General features: G+C 31.2%; 1 protein-coding gene across 1 annotated transcript; it reads right to left on the bottom strand.

The window, feature by feature from the left end:
• Positions 1–10,152, bottom strand: DNAJB4 (DnaJ heat shock protein family (Hsp40) member B4). The gene is made up of 3 exons (XM_006919349.3): positions 9,633–10,152; positions 2,576–3,144; positions 1–1,242 (listed from the first exon to the last, which is right to left on the bottom strand). The coding sequence occupies exons 1-3, from the start codon at positions 9,841–9,843 to the stop codon at positions 1,009–1,011; spliced, it is 1,014 nt and encodes a 337-aa protein (XP_006919411.1). The 5' UTR covers positions 9,844–10,152; the 3' UTR covers positions 1–1,008.
• Positions 10,153–17,940: the final 7,788 nt, after the last annotated feature.

Below are 17,940 nucleotides of genomic sequence, written 5' to 3'. Positions count from 1 at the left end.
TGAAAAAGTAAAATATTTATATATATGCATAACAAGTAGTAGCAACATCATTCATAAGCAGCAATTAGTGTTTATTTTCCCCATATTTTGGTTTAACACCATAGTGGTAGTTTATTCTTTTTAGGGAAATTTCATAAGGTACATAGAGCATATTATGAGTAAGTTATAGAAGACTGTGTAATTGGAAAATTAATTCCAAGTAACAACATTTCCTCTAAAAACACATTTATTATTAAACAAACTATTTTAAACTAATGGACAATAAAATGTGCCTATAATTTATTAAGTCTAAGATATATACTCAACTTGCATAAAATTACATATGGCATTTTAAAAACAGCCTATTTCTAAAATATCAGTAATTCGGGCAATTGGGATTTCCACAGGAGATAAATTGCCATTAATTTTCTTTTTATGAAAAGGTCTGCCTTAAGAACATTATAACTATGTTATTAAGAAATGCTACAGCATATTTTAAAAATTAAAATGGTGAAACCTATGCATTAGGATATTATTTTATGGGAATCAGCCCTATAGCATCATTTCTGATGGTGATTTAAATCTAGTTAACCATATTTCCAAATGATCTGGGTTTTTATTTTCTAGAAAATACATACCATATGTATGGTTCAGTTAGGAATCTAAATTTCCATTATGAGAAGCTATTATTCTAATAATGTAAAGATATAAGAAATAAAGTACTTGGATAGTCTAGTACTTTACTAGAAATATATTTAGTAACTTCACAAAAACAAATATTACATGTAAGCAAAATACTAAAAATTCCTGATTTGGGAGAAATAAAATAGAATGAATGGTTTTCTCTTCATCTCTAACTGTAAAAATCCCTTTTGCCTATTTATTTTACCCGTCTCAATTCATGCAATTTAATGAACCCTCAAAATAATTTACACATCTTTATACAGAATTCACATCTACATCAGTAAACTGCCAGTCCTTTTATATTTTCAGTGCCTTATCAAAATATGGATAACAAAGTTTTTCATTCTATGAGGCAGGAAGATGTTTCCTAAGTACTTCTTTGGATGATGAGGATATAGAATCTGGGAAGGACACCTCAAATTCTATTAGAAGGTCACCACGTTGGTCAGGATTTTTTGGAAACGGCAGCCCATATCCAATAATTCTTCTCCTCATTCCAGGTTTCACAATATCATTTATTGACATAGGTATGGTTCTTCCATCCATTGTTGGCACATTAACTGAGCAGCCACACAATGCCTAAAATGAACAAAATTAAATCAACAATCTTCGAAACTTAAAAGTCTAAACAAAAATATTACTAGGTGTAAAAGATGATACCACTATGACAAAATTTTAACCTCCAAAAGAGTATCAATAATTATAAGACTATTTCCTGTTAGAAAATCCCTCTAGGACATGTATAATGAGATGCTACGAAAAAAGAAAAGGAGAAGGAGAAGGAAAGGAAAAGGAAAAGGAGAAGGAAGAGAGAAGTAAAAGATGTCTTCCACACTGCCCTGGAGTGAAATGAGTAGTCTGAGGCTATTACAATATTCAAGATGCAAGGATGGAATGGGAAAAGAGAAGAGGGAGAAATTCAGGACCGGAAAGAATAGGATAGGAGTAACTACCTACTTCTCTGAGGGAAAACGTTGGGATGAAAAATAATTGTTTTTCTCAACACATGTTTACTGAGTGCCTACTATATGCCACATTCCTCCTTGATGCAGACCTCAAGGAATGCATAAGGAATACAGAAGCGAACTAGTAATTATAATACAGTATAATGTGCAGAAGTCTTTTGTGAGAGAAAGGGTACCCAGCATCCCCCCTTAGTTTCTGGGAGTACTGAATGCTATAGCTAAGCGTTAGACCAGTAGCCAGTATCAAGGCCAAGTGAAGAACAATAGTGTTCCAGAGAGTAGAGCTCAGATGATGATGACACAGACATACACAAGTTGATAATAGAGCAAACTTAGGGAAATACATATACATTTTGGGTAGAAATCAGATTTAAGATGACCTTTTCTCTTAAGCTAGAGAGTCTAGACTTTGTAGCAGATATTATGTGGAATCATTTAAGAATTTTAAGCAGGGTACTGACATGACATTATCTTCAGGATTATAATCCAATTTGAGAAATAGCACCTAAAAATAAGAACTCATGTATTAATGCAATTTAATGAACTCTCATCAACTAATTGTGATTTAATACCTTTTTTTGTTATATAATTATTACTCCAAATTAACAATTTTGGCAAAAATCTTATACATGGACTAAGGAGATGAGATTATAATGCAGATCTCACAAATCATACTTGTGAGTAGAGTTAACTCACTATTAGGCCTCATAGTACAAAATCCAGTTAGCATTTAAAACTGGCATTTAAATTGTTAGTATAGGTAACTAAACTTAGAAAATATAATCCTATCCGTAAGAGAGGTATAATAGTACTACCACCTCAGGGAGTTCTTATGAAAATTTAAAAAAATAATGTGTGGTAAGTATTAAATAAATGTTAGCTATTATTTAAGTTCCCTAAGATCAGATGCATAATTGCTTGGTTTCAGAATCCTAGGTCTTACTTACCTCTCGTAAACTAATTTTAGCAGTATAAATTATATTTGATCCATCCCTTTTAAATTTTGGGTGATCTTTATCTTTAATGATAAAAACAATGTCTGCTGGAATACTAGTTGGTGTTTCATCTCCTTCCCTTGGAAAAGTAATTTTGGTGCCTTCTTTCCACCCTTTTTTAATCTCAATGGTGAGAATTTTGTCCTCAGATCTATAACTCCTTCCATCAGGGTTTAACCTTTTTCGAGAAATCTTCATCCGTTTGGTACAACCATTATATATTTCTTCAAGTGATACTCTAAGTTCATGAATAACTGGAGGATCTTGTTTGAGGCGGGATGGCCCCACAGAATTCCTGTCTCTTGGATATCCATTCATGCTGAATCCAAAGGCACTAAAAGGATCTCCATCTATTTCCATTTCTTCAGGATCTCTACCACCAGCCATCCGTCTTCCAAAGAAAATTTCAAAGGGGTTGGAACCTCCAAAAAATGCTGCAAATGTGGCATGAGGATCGCCATGAAAGGTGTACCGGAAGGTACCTCCTTGTCCATCAGTACCTCCTGCTCCTCCTTTCAATCCTAAATGAAGAGATAAGCATGATTAGAACAAAGCTTGCAACTCTTGAAAGTTAAACATTTAAAAATTGTATTATTAAAAACTTTGGCCAACTTAAGTTGTAATTTATTAATACTGTCCAGAAATGCCATTATAACTAAATATAGAACAGCTATATAATGTTTGATCCTTCTAAGATAAAATTTCAGCCTCACATTCTTCCTCCAAATCCCCATTCTCTAATGATAATTTATTCCTGAATCTCTGTCCATGGGTACATAAGAAAATAAAAATCAGGAACCTCTTATCTCATGAGCTACTAGTCTGACAAGCTGAAGTATATAAACTTAAGTTTTTAAAAGATGTCAATTGAAAGGTCTTCAGTAATCAATGCAAAATACATAACCTAAATCTTTAAATACCATTATCATCAATGAGCACAACAATCAATAATATAAAACATCATATTCATACTAACAAATTTTATTTCAGATCATCTTTTATATTTAAGAATTAAGACAGAACTCTTTCTGTGGCTGAAAAATTCTAATAATATGAAAAATGTATTTTTAGACACTACTATTGTTACCATTATCCCAGATAACAAAATTTTTTTATCTAGGCATACCATGTGATAGCATAATTTCAGTAGCATGTAAAAAGAGACTGAAATCAAGAGCTGTAAACTCTCTTGACATGTAAGAACTTTGGACTGGTTAATTCTGTCTACTGTAGACAACTGCTTCAGATACCCAGTCAGTGACCCTCTGACCCTGTTCTCTAAGGCTCAACTAAGTAATATGTAGCTCACAAGAGGTTACATATTTGAAACATCACTTTCCGCTACATACCAAAGAAAGATTCTACTAAAACTCACAAAACAACAGTATAGTGATCTTTTAAGAACTAATACTGGCAAGGATTTATATCATTACAGCATCAACAAACTTTCTGCTTAAAACTTATGGGCATTGCTGACCAAGGAAACAAAAGGAACAGAATCTAAAAACTATAAAACTGTGAAAAACTCAAGAAATTAAACTAAGGAATCCCAATATGTTCAAACAATGAGTAATTTGAGGACAGGAAATATGTTTTATTAATTTCTGCACTGCCCATGCATACAGAGCTAAAAATGATAGATGCTCATATTTATTGAATAAAGGGAATGAACTAATTCTTAAAATCTCCTAAATATAAACTTTAAAAGGTGTCTTAAGTGTCAGGATAGAGAAGAAGCAGATGTAAGAGCAATATAATGTATAATCACACATACACATTTGTGAGAGATTTAAAAATAAAAAATTCAACTGGAATCATGCTTTCAAAGAGACTTATTGCATGTCTTATTCTACTTGGCTTCTTCCATTAAAAAGTATCCATGTTCTTTACTTCATTGAACAGTCTTAGCTGATGATTAAATTTTTACCCTCATCCATGAATAGAAATCCGAAGAGAACGAGAGAAATATAATAATCTGAAAATCATCAAAAGGTGTATTGAATGATATATCCAAATAGCAGTTTGGGATATTCTTTGTAGAAACAGAATGACAAGTATAAGCAGGACAAGAACTTTTAACCTGCAGTTCATCCAAAAGTTCTTCTAGTTAAATTTTGGTGGTATGGATATAATTCCAAATGTTAAAAAAAAAAAAAAAAAGAAAAGCTAGTGACAGATATTTTTAAATGCTAGGCTATGTATATAACTCAGTCATGACCAATGTGACTAAACCATTAAATTGTTTCAATCATTTCATCTTTCATCCCAAAAATGATACAGTATAATAATTTAACAGTTAATAAAATAAATTGAGTAAATTAGCTTGCCCAATCTAACCCTCTACAAGGCAAAATCTAAATGTTTCAACCCATAATGAATTCATAAAAAGAAAGAATAACATTTTATATTATTACATCATGGGTTTGGCTTTTCCCTAAAATCTCTTTCCTCTTCTGACAAAAATGGTAAATCAGGATTACAGAGTCCCTGAGAAGATTCACATAGTGTAAAGTGATGTTTATCAAAGCTGACAAAAAACCTCCAATGGAGCTTTGAGGTTTTCCTTGACATTAGTCAAGTACATTGCTCAGATAAAGGTCAAGGCTACTATAATGACTGAGAAAATACTGCCAAAATTCACACTGCTACTATATAACATGAATTATTATGCAAGTATCACTTGCACTGCCTAGCATTTGAATTGTAACATGCATGTCATAAACTATTCAGTCAACTCTTTCACTATGTACATTTCAACTTCTCATGGAAAGTTTTAATATTCAACTGGATTTATTCTGCTATTCAAAATGTTTCCTAGACACCATCACTTTGTGTGATCAAGGAATGCACTCTAGAATCAACATGTGCCTATGCTTTATTAAGGCTGCTATTATTTAAAAAACAACCAACCAATTTGCAATTCAAAAATAAATAGGTGTTTGGGATACTATCCATAAGAATGACTTCCACTAGCTTCTTGACTAAAAGCTTATCAAAAACAGCAGCATTGGAGAAAAATCAGGGCTTTAAAGACAAAATTTTAAGACTTTAATAACTCTTACTTTAAGATCTAATATGTAAGAGGGAGACGGGAGGTAGACGGGGTATCAGAGGTTAACTATGTGGTGAAAGAAATCTATGGGTGGTGAGCTCACAATGCAATACATACATAACTTACTGTTGTAACTTATTGGATTTTGTTAATGTCACCATAAAAAAAGATCTAATATGTAAAAATCCATGTTTATAGCAAGATTTAGACTTAGCATAATGAGATCCTTTAAACAGTTTTGATTCACAAAAGTCCAATTTACTTATTTTTAGAAATACATAGTAAATAAAAAGATCCAGTTGATTAAAAAAAAAATAAAAAACTGAAGAAGTAAGCCTAATCATATAAATACTATCTTTCAGGATTTAAAGTAAGTCACTGATTAAGTAAACAAAAAAGAAGGTATAAAGAAATGTTAAATAACTGGAATACTATATAAAAATGAGTTATTGAAAAAATTTTTTTAGTCCTTTAAAACAAACTTGTGTTGACATCCACTGAACAACTCAGAACTTTACCTAAGGCTTTTTGGGAGAGACTGGTTCAAAGTCCCATTTTAAATTTCTGTAGTTCTCTGTTGTTTTCAAATGATTCAACTATGGATAAAATTTCTCAATTGTTTAAACTATTATTACATATTATAATAAAATTAACCCATTGAAAATATACAATTCAATGATTTTAGTGATGAAGCTGTAGAGTTGCGTGACCATCACAGTCCAGTTGTAGAACATTTACAACCCAAGGAGTTCTCCAATTTCTATTTGTAGCTAATCCATGTTCCTACTCCTAGCCCTAGGCAACCACTGATCTTTCTTTCTTTACACATTTGCCCTTTCCATGCATTTCATAGAAATGTAATCATAAAATATATAGTATTTTACATCTGACTTATTTTATTTACCGTTTTTTAATAAAAATTATTTGGGTGACATTAATGAAATCAAATAAGTTTCACATGTACGATTCGACAGTATGTTGTATATATATTGCATTGCGTGTTCACCACCCAAAGTTAGATTTCCTTCCCTCACCAAATATTTGACCCCTTTTACCCCTATCTAACTCTCCCTCCCTATTTATCAAGGTTTTTGAAGTGTATCCATGAGGTAGCATATTTCATTAAACAGATCTTTTTAGTTGCTAAGTAGAATCCATTGCATGCGCACATGAACATGTGTGTGTGCATGTACATACATATATAGCATGTTTTGTTCACCAAATGATAGTACTTCTGGATTGTCTCCAGTTTGGAACCATTACAAATAATGCTGCTGTGAACACACATGTACATGTCTTGGTGTGGATCTATATTTTCATTTCTCATTTATAGATTCCTAGGAGTGGAGTTGTTGGGTCATACAGTAAATTTAAAACATCTCTATTTTTATCCAACTTTTGAAACACTCAGCATTTAAAACTGTGTATATTGGATATTTTCGAAACATGAATAAATTGGTCATTAGTTCTTAGTTCCTAAATACATAATTTAGCATGTTTAACTCATACACTTCTCAGTTCATGGTTCCTTATTCCCACTGTCTCAGGCCTTGAAACAGAGTGTAACAATTGAAAAAAAAAGTATATCAGGTAAATTAGTAATGGCTCCACTCATAAAACAGTGTTTTGTTACTGCTAGAGAAACCCATAGGGGTATGGAACCAGACTTGTAGGCACAAACAGATCTATGAAAGGCAAAGAGAAAAAATGTTTTCCCAAATTTTCACAGTATACCTAAAGATGATTTAAAAAAAAAAAAAAAGAATTAATGAGACATTCTGAATAAAGGGCAAATAAATATACGCTTTTCTATAAAGAATAATTTCTAAAAAAGAATCAAATACAATAACTTTAACTGCATTTTCAAGTAACATAACTAGAGAATGACATTTCTGAATAATATATTTTAATACTCTGAAATATATTATTAAAAAACTTTAAAAAACTTATTCTCCCCTCACTACTCTCTCTATTGCTTAAATCAATTACCTGAGTCAAGAATAAAAAAAAAGATTCAGGGAACAGAGATGATCCTGCATTAGGTTTTTTAAAAATCCACTCACTGATAATAATCAGTAAAAATCAAACTCGAGAAGTATCACTCAAGAAAAATCCTATTAAAAGGTAATGAAAAATGTATCATTTGGTGATTTGAAAATTCTGAAGACACATGTTTTCAGTAAACACTGAATCCTATGGCTTAGTCATAAACTTGAGCTATCAGCGAGAGGTGTAGATTAAAGCAGTATCTGCTTTTCTATGGGAATTTATATTTGTGAATTTCTTTATAAAATTACAAAATAAGTTCAGAAAGAACAGTGTACTGTTAGTAATATCTGAGAATCCTGTTTAGCTTTTAAAATGAAGCAAATCATAGTATTTTGAGTAGTATGGTCATAAAGAGCAAACAGGATTGAACTGCCTTTTTCAACATTTATAAGAACTTGACACTGCAGGTCCTCATCACACTAAAACCAGCAGCAAAAACTTCAATTTTTGGCAGCTCACATCAAAAAGGAAAACAAAACAGAAAAAAACCCTCAACACACAGTCACCCTGCTTATCTATATTTAATTTTTTAACTCAAAATGAGTAGTCACTGTTTTATTGTAATTTTAGGATATATTTCTTTTTAAATTTTTGTTTTTCAATTAGAGTTGACATTCAATATTATTTTATATTAGTTTCAAGTGTACAGCTTAATGGTTAGACATCCAAACAATTTAAGAAGTGATCCCTCCGATTAGTCCAGTAACCACCCAGCACCAGACATAGTCAAAGTCAATGACAATATTATTGACTATATTCCCTGTGCTGTACTCTACATCCCCAGAACTGGATATATTTCTAATTAGGAAAACATAACACTAAATGCAATAAAGGAAGCAAAGAAATAACAAAAAAGTTTTCATAACTACAATGATTTAAAAAAGAATATTTTGGGAGAAAATAATAAAATTATAGTCTTGTAAAAAATTGAAAATACCAGAACCTGTAGGAATTATTTTTGTTGTTGTTAATTAGCAATTTAAAACACTTACTTTATAGCTACATTTATATGGAGATGATAGACAAAACTTAAAATCCAGAATAAAAGGATAATCTTAAAATACCTCATTTACTAGTCAACTAGTTTCAGATCTCACAGTGCAAGAAACAAAAGTAAGGCAGGGAAAGGTAGGGAGAGGAAAGGGAAGTTGTCACGCTTTCCTCTGTACTTAGTAAATTTTCAGAAGAAATAATATTACCTAAAAGTGAATTAATAATTGTGCTAACTGGTATCCATTTTAGGTCAAAAATTGTATTTCTGAGATCTCATTTTCTTGGCACACAATTGCTGTTTACAATTAAGCTAAAAACTTGTTCTGGTATTTTATGACATCAGGAAAATTCTTTCCTCTCCAGGCGGAATGCCAAAAACAACTACAGCTAAATGCCTGGGCCTTCTGCTTCTCAGAGAGACGACTGTGTCTTGTTCAGTCTAAACTACCTTTGCTATAAGAAAGGCAAAAACTTCTTTTGATTTTGTGAATAAAATATAAACGACCCAGAATCTGAACTGCCAATCTTAAGATTTTAAGTGACTGAAGGATCTTTTCTGGTTCTGGCAGAACATTCATTAAAAAATAAAACAAGTTGCATAAGACTTTTGACACAATTCATTAACATGTATGAGAATTTAAGGTTTTTTACAAATATACGTTAACATTATAAATCTAATAGTATAATATGAATATTACAAAATGCCAAAATCTAAAAAAGGCAAACAAGTACATTTCATTCACAGATATGTAATTATTCATTCATATCATCAGAGATGAAATCTTGCTTTTATCCATTATGTCTTTCTACTTTTCATATGTCTGAGAATTTAATGATAACCAGAAGGCTGAGAGATAAAGGGGGAAAAAAAGAAAGACAGCTGGAGAGACAGAAAGGTACATAGAGAATACTTACCTTCCTCCCCAAACTGATCATATATTTCTCTCTTTTTAGGATCACTCAACACTTCATAAGCTTCTGCGACCTCTTTAAATTTTTCCTCTGCTTGAGGAGATTTGTTCTTGTCCGGATGAAATTTGAGGGCTTGTTTTCGGTAAGCCTTTTTAATATCTTCATCTGAAGCTCCTTTTTCAATTCCCAAAATGAAATAATAGTCTTTCCCCATTTCGAATGCCTTGAAATGAACTTAGGTTTCCCTTTGTGGAAAAAACAAAAACAAAAAACAAAAAAACAGCGTCCCCAGTCTTAGCAATACAAAGATTCTAAGAAAAATAAACCAAGCTGGGTATTTTAAAAGTTAAAACAAATCAGCAGTTCAGCTTCGCGTCTTACGGCAGTAAGCAGACAGCGTCTCCGTATTTAATTCCTTCCCCAACAGCTCACTTACAGATAAATATACACTACACAAGAGACGGCCTCCTTTTAGATCCTCCCATTTTCACTACGTGTCTCTGTACTTTCTAGAACAGCAAATGCTACAGGACGTCACTTCCCCAGCTGCCTCTAGTCAAAGTACAGAGCTAGGTTTTCTCCACCTCCATGATTAACTATTCATTTTCCTTTTGGCTCTACCATTTTTATTCCTTTTTAAATGGCCAGGTAGATTGAGAAACTTATTATTATTGCAGCATAGAATGTCATAACTACATATTATTACTCCATTCTAGGTGAAAAAGCAACAAAAATAATTACAACCATTAAGCATCCTATGTTAAAATTAGTTATTTATTATTCAAATAAAAGTACCCTTGAACTTATTTTAGGTATTTTCATTTCAATTTCAAGTTATTCAAATGTAAGACATACAATACTAAAATATGGTTTGTTTAAATTTTCAAATAATTTATGTCATTTTCAAAATTCCTGGGGTCATCAATCAAATATGCCAGGAAGTCAATATACCAATTTCACTTTGTAAAAAGACTATCATAAACTTTGAAAGCAATATTTTAAAATAAGGACTTAAATATGATTTTAGCTAATGATTTTAACTAGTTTTTTATAGTATACATGAGTTAATAGCTCTGGCAAATTAATATTTGTGAAATCTTCATATCTGATTTTAGTTACTTCAACAAAAAGATACCCCCATTCCTAGGGTCACTATTTAAAGAACTTTTGTGCTGCAGGAAAGATAGGAGAAAAGCATCAGGTTACAGACAGTAAATACTCATGTTTCTTATAAGATCTTAACTGGATCATCTAAAAATCTGGATATGCTATTTACAGGGCAGTAATATAAGAAATATTTTTTCTTTTAAAAACACATTTTCCCCAATTAGAAATATAAATTACTGTCAAAGGTTTTAGAAAACGAAGGAAAAAAACCAAAAATCTCCCTATCATACCATTTCAGGTAATCTCTGCTAAATATTAGTATATTTCCTTCCAATTCTTTTTTTCCTATTTATGGTTACTTTTGGAGAGTTTTCTACTTTTTTCCAACAAATTTTATAGCATTTATATATCTTTTTGATGCCTGCTTTTTAATATATATTTTTGGATATTTATGAGAAATATTTTCAATGTATGTAACTAATCTTTTAAATCTCTTACATGGTTTCCTTATCTTTTCAAAAACGTTCCCATTTCAAATATAATATTGAAAAGATGAATAAGAAAATGTCAAAAGAATTGCATAGAGCTTTATACTTAAGTATCTTAAGTACCTTAAGTCTGTAAACTTAAAAACGAATATTTATGAGGAAACATAAATGTACACACATGTTTAGAGTATAATGAAAAGGTGGTGATCTGTGTTAACTTCTAATAATAAGTGAACACCTACTCAATATGCCAAGCAGCTTTAATGATTCAGCAATTCTTTCAGAATGTTCATCTTTGTTCTTTTTGACAGGTAGGATTTCTTATTTCTCAGAACTCTCTACTTTAAAAATACCTCGGTATTAGAAATTTATAACATCTATCTACTCAACTTACAAGTTATAGAGGTTTGTCAGCCTTTTGGTAAAATTTTTAGTCCCCTCAAAGAATACTCAATATCAAAAAGATAAACTTTCAAATCCAAAAAACTTAGGGAAAAATATTAATATGAGAAGTCACTTTAAGATTCCTACTTAAAAATAAAATCACATTCCAAGTTGTAGTCCAGTGCAGGGATCAGCATCTAGAGTAGGGGAAAATATTATAAAAACCATCTATTATAGAATTAATTTTCAAGAGAGTTCCTTCAAATATTCATTACCAAAGGAACACTGACATTACTACCTATGTAAAACTTAAGTTCTGGTGGGTAATGCTGTCGGGGAGAAAAGTAGATTCTTATCTGATTTAATCATTTTCAGAAAGCTAATAATATTATAAGGACTTGACATATTAAATGATTTTAAACCCAAAGACTAAGATTTTCACATTTTTGAGAAATCAAATGGAGAGAAATCTGGTTCTTCACACATAGAGAAGGGTGATAAAAGGATTTTTATAGTTTTCCAAGTATCTTAAAGACAAAAAAAAATTACAGTGATAAAGTTGAAAGGCCAGGATTCACCTCAACTTGGAAATTTCAAGTTATAAGGAAGAAATTATAATTTTAAGACTTTAAATAATAAAACAATCTAGCTAGCCTTTGATAAAATGAGCAGGTACTTGTACACTTATAGCTTTTAAATAATTTTTTCAAACATTTGCAGTTATTAAAAGTGATTTTAAAAGCCCTGTAAATACCCTATATGGAAATTTGTTCTTAGGAAATATTCAAAAAATAATATTATATATACAAATATACTCATTACAATTAGATGCAATAGGGTAATGTATCAATATGATCATTATTACACTACATAGTATTTTAGAGATATTTTACTCTTACATTCACTTTTTCTGACTGAGCTGTCTCTTCTACAACTTAAGGGTTGAAAATCCATTACACAATCACTTTGCATTAAATTTTCATCATCCAAGTTTGTATGAGATGAATGTGGGTTTGTTTTTTACAGGATTGTCATCCCTGTAAATAATTATAATGACAAAAATAGAGTATGTAGAGGAAACAGTAGTGGCAATCTTTAGGAAAAATGAAGCAGAGAAAAGATGTGAATAAAGTTCATTTAATAAATGTTTTCAAAAGAAAAATAAAAACAAAACCAAAAAAGTATATAATAGTCTATTTGAAACATCATTTAAAAATCACACAAATCTCTACTTATTTGATGTTACAGGTATGTGTGTGACAGAAAGTTTGAAGAGAACAAAAACTAGCTAGAGTTAGGAACACATTTTCTTCCTTAAATTTCTTTAAGGCTGTTGTGTTTTTATTTGCATTTTAAAATTTTTACTACTCAAACATTGATAAGATTATTCCATGAAAATACAAATCTTTCCTTTACTAAAAGAAAATTACAGAGAGATAATTCTCAATGTTTACAGTTTATGAAATCAAGTTCTTATTCTAGGGGAGGGGCAGTTCATCTTTAACTGAAGGCAAATTACAGTGTATTTTAAAGAAATGATTTTCATTTTTTCAACCAAATCAGAAAACTTAAGTTTTTGTGCTTAATAATATATTCGGGGGAAATGTGTCACTCTATTTTAGGGAGATGGGCCAGGATTAAGACAAAATTCTGATGATTTTATATTTTGTCCTCAATAACTTTAAAAAGTTTCCTTATTTGGGATATTATGCTTCAATAATAACTATAAAGAAATTATTTTTATAAAAATATGGGATTTTTAATTTTATAATCACAGTTCAAATATTAAATATGAAAAGAAAAAAGCAAATATTAAATATGTAAGCTTTCTCCAATTCACAATCATTTCTCATTTTACAATAAATTAATATAAAGACATTATGTCTTCTAGAATCTCAGAAAAAAATACTATTAAAATTCATATAACACTTAAATACTTGAAGACAAATGACTTCCAATATTTTACCTGTTGAAAACTTTCTTTCAATATTTAATCTTTAAATGGGCACATCTAGTCCTGAAATTTTTCATCTGGTGATTGATATTAGTAAATTATAACTTTAATTCTTTGCTGAGGTTGCACAAGGGAATGTTCATAGTGTAGTGATTAAAAGCACAGATTTTGGAGCCAGACTACCTGGGTTAGAATCCTGGCAACACCACCTACATCTGTGTGGGCTTAGATGTAACCTCTCTGTGCCTCAGTTTTTCATCTGTCAAATGAGATTAATATGAATACCAACTTCATAGGGATATTGTGAGGATTAAATGAGAGTAATATGTAATTCACTTAAATGTGATTGGCAGAGAGTGAGGACTATGGAAGTGTTTTATTTACTATTATGATAACAATGATCTCCTCATACAAACTAGAAGAATTTTTTTTAGAAAATTACTATACCATATGTATAACAAAATGTCCTTATTTGCAAGCATTCATATCTACACATACAAAAAACTATCCAACTAAGAATGGCTCTTCCCAAATATTCCAGTTAATATTTGCTACTTACTCATCTTGAATCTGTTAAAATTTTATCATTAAAACTTCATATAGGTAGCATTCACTTTATTTCAAATGCATGTTTGTATTTTAAATGCATTCATTGTATCTCGAGTGTATTGTATTCAAATACAGTAATCAAGACAATGGGGTACTGGTGAAAGAATAGGCAAATAGATCAAGGGAACAGAATATGGAGTCCAGAAATAGATGCATAAATAAAGTCAACTGATCTTTGACAAATGAGCAAAGGCTAACTAGTGCTGGAATAACTGGACATCTACTTGCACAGAAATGAATCTAGACACAGGCCTTATATTCTTCATAAAAATAACTCAAAATGGATTAGACCTTAAGGTAAAATGTAAAATTATAAAACTCCTAGGACATAAGAAAAAATCTAGATGACCTTGGGCTTGGCAATGACTTTTTAAACACAATACCAAAGGCATAATTCATGAAAGAATTGATAAGCTGGACTTTATTAAAATTAAAATTTTCTGCTGAGAAAGGCATTGTCAACAGAGTGAAAAGACAAGCCACAGACTGGGAGAAAATAATTCAAAAGACATATCTGATAAAGGACTGTTATCCAAAAAATATAAAGAACACTTAGAACTCAACAATAAAAATCAAATAACCGAACTAAAAAGTGGGCCAAAGATGTTGATAGACATATCACCAAAGAAGGTGTACAGATAGCAAATAAGCATATGAAAAGATAACCCATATCATATGTCATCAGGGAAATGCAAATTTAAAGAACGAGATATCACTACACACCTATCAGAATGGCCAAAATCCAGAACAAGGACAACACCAAATGCTGATGAGGATGCAGAGCAACTGGAATTCTCATTCATTGCTGGTGGGAATGCAAAATGGTACATATAGCCTCTTTGGAAGATAGTTTGGTGCTTTCTTACAAAAATAAACGTACACTTATATCATTCAACAGTTGCACACCTTGGTATTTATTTACCCAAAGGAGTTGAAAACCTTTGTCCACACAAAAACCTGTATATGAATGCTTATAACAGCTTTGTTCATAACTGCCAAACCTCAGAAGCAACCAGATGTCCTTCAGTAGGTGAAAAGATCAACTGTAGTACATGCAGACAATAGAATATTATTCAGCACTAAAAAGAAATCAGCTTTCAAGCCAGCCTAAATGCATGTTGTTAAATAAGTGAGAAGCCAATCTGAAAAGGCTTAGTTCTGGAAAAAGCAAAGCTATGGAGACAGTGAAAAGATCAGTGGTTGCCAGGGGTCAGTGGGAAGGAAAAGATGATTTTTAGGGCAGTGAAACTACTCTATATGATACTAAAACAGTGGGTATATGTCATTATACATTTGTCCAAACCCACAGAATATTCAACACCAACAGTGAACCCTAAGGTAAATTATGAACTCTGGATGACGATGTATCAATATAGGTTCATCAGTTGTAAACAAATGTTCCATCTGGTGGGAGATGTTGATAGTGGGGGAGGAGGGCTATGAATGTGTGGAGGCAGGAGCTATTTGGGAAATTTCTATACCTTCCACTCAATTTGCTGTGAACCTGAAACTGCTGTAAAGTCTATTTAAAATTTTGAAATTAAAAATAAATGAAAAAAAGTGCAATGATTATATTCTTAAAATGTGTATCTTTGGTTTTAGAACCAGCAAATCTTTCCAGATTTAGTTTCTGCTGCTGCCTCATATACCTCATACTACTTAAAAGTTGCTTAGGGAAAACTATTGTTTATCATAGTATCTTAAATTCCTGTTAGTGGACTAGCATAAAGGGCTACAAATGTCTAAAAAATAGATTAAAGAATAAAGACCTAAGAATTTGAATGCTTGATTTCCAATTTCAGGTCTGCTACTTAATATGTAAATAATTTACATAAATCACTTAATTTCTCTGAATTCCTAACTTATAAAGGCTATTGTGAGAATCAGATAATATATATGAAAGCAATAAAATTTATATAATGACATACACATATAAGTTGTTTTTATTATTTTAAGCTCTACATACATTTCACTACCACTTGGAGGTCTATTGACAAATCATCTCCCTTTACTCAAGTTTTACTTGGTATAAAGCACTAAAGTGACTACTAGAATCAGCCCCAAAGGACTCAGGCATCCTCCAATATCTTGCCCCTTACCATGTTCTCTTTTCAGACCTTTATCTTTGAATTTTAGTCCCTTAATGTTAAAAAAAAATAACTGTTCTATGTCTTCCCCATTTATACAATATTTTAGTTTATCAATTCCATATGCTTTTTCACATGTAATCTATATATGTATACATATCTGATACTGAAACTAGTGATGAGATTTCGAAGAGCTTTTCTATAGCTAGCAATCTACTAGTAAACTATGATATTCTTAACAATATTAACATAAACTTAAGGAGTATGAGGCTGTGTCTGTTCTAATATTTGGCCTGCTTTTTAGATAATATCTAAGTAATAACATATTGTCAAACTATTGGCCATCTAATAATAGTATATCTTACCTCTACGTGTTATACAGTCAGCCCTCCGTATCTGTGGGTTCCGTATCTGCAGATTCAACCAACGGTGGATCAAAAATATTTGGGAAAAAAACATTATGTTGTTGCTGATGTGTACTATGTAATTAGGTCTATAATGGTTGCATCTGTACTAAACATGTACATACTTTTTCTTGTCATTATTCCCTAAATAATACAGTGTAACAACAATGTACATAGCATTTACATTATATTTGGTATTAAGTAATCTAGATATGATTTAAAGTATACAGGAGGATATGTGGAGATAATATGGAAATTCTATGCCATTTTATATGAGGGACTTAAACATCTGCGGATTTGGGTTTCCAAGGGGGTATCCTTGGTATTCCCTGCAGATACCGAGGGACAAACTATACTTTCCTAAAATGCCTTCAAACACTAAGAGGCATCATTATCATAGACTACTTACAGCAAATTTCTTGATTTTTAAGTTTGGAACGCAGACTTTAAATTCTCATTTCTGTGGAAAAGCTTCAGGCTTTAAGGATGAGTTACAATAGCTAAAAAATTTTTCATCATTACGAATGCAATTTTATCTTTCAGGAAAATATATAGGAAAATTTTGAAAAGATTCATTTCTTACTCCATCTATGTTACAAGAAGTAAATTTAAGGCAAGTGTCTTTAAGAGTTTAAACCCCCATCTATTTAAATTGTTCTAAAAATCCTATTTTTTTCTTAACAATAAATGTCCTTTTTTAGATAATTACAGTAATTTGGATTCATATTTAGAATTAGGCAGTCAATAGCATTTGCCTGCCCATTGTATAGTATTTGATGGGTACAAAAACTTGTTTTTAAAGATGAGTGTTATACTGAGCATTCTTCATGAATAAAGTATCTCAATCATTCAACAAATATTTACTACTCAGTAAATATTTTGTGTTATAAACTAAACAACATCCTTGCTCTTATTCAACTCATTCTAGTAGGAGATATGCAATAAACAAGGTAATAAAGAAATAATTTCAAATAGATTAAAATGTTTTAAAGAAAAATTTTAAATGTTCCTAAGACAGAGATTGATGGACAGGAGCTACTTTAGCCAAGGTGGTCAGGGAAGGCCTCTTTGCTTAGCTCTGCTTTAAAAATTATAGTAAAAATATGGCACTTAAGGAAGCTTATTATTTTGGCTAGAAGAAGCAAGTGTGGGAATCATACTTTTTAAAAGGTTAATGTCTTCAGAAAAGTAAATGGGTTTGTAAAGAGCTCTTAATGACCTCTTTGATTCTATTATCAAGAAGAAATGTATTCAACGCTCCTATTTATTCTCTTTCCC

The sequence above is a fragment of the Pteropus alecto genome, unplaced genomic scaffold (genome assembly GCF_000325575.1).
Source record: "Pteropus alecto unplaced genomic scaffold, ASM32557v1 scaffold25, whole genome shotgun sequence".
Lineage (NCBI taxonomy): Eukaryota > Metazoa > Chordata > Mammalia > Chiroptera > Pteropodidae > Pteropus > Pteropus alecto.
This window is presented reverse-complemented; position numbering and strand designations above follow the sequence as displayed.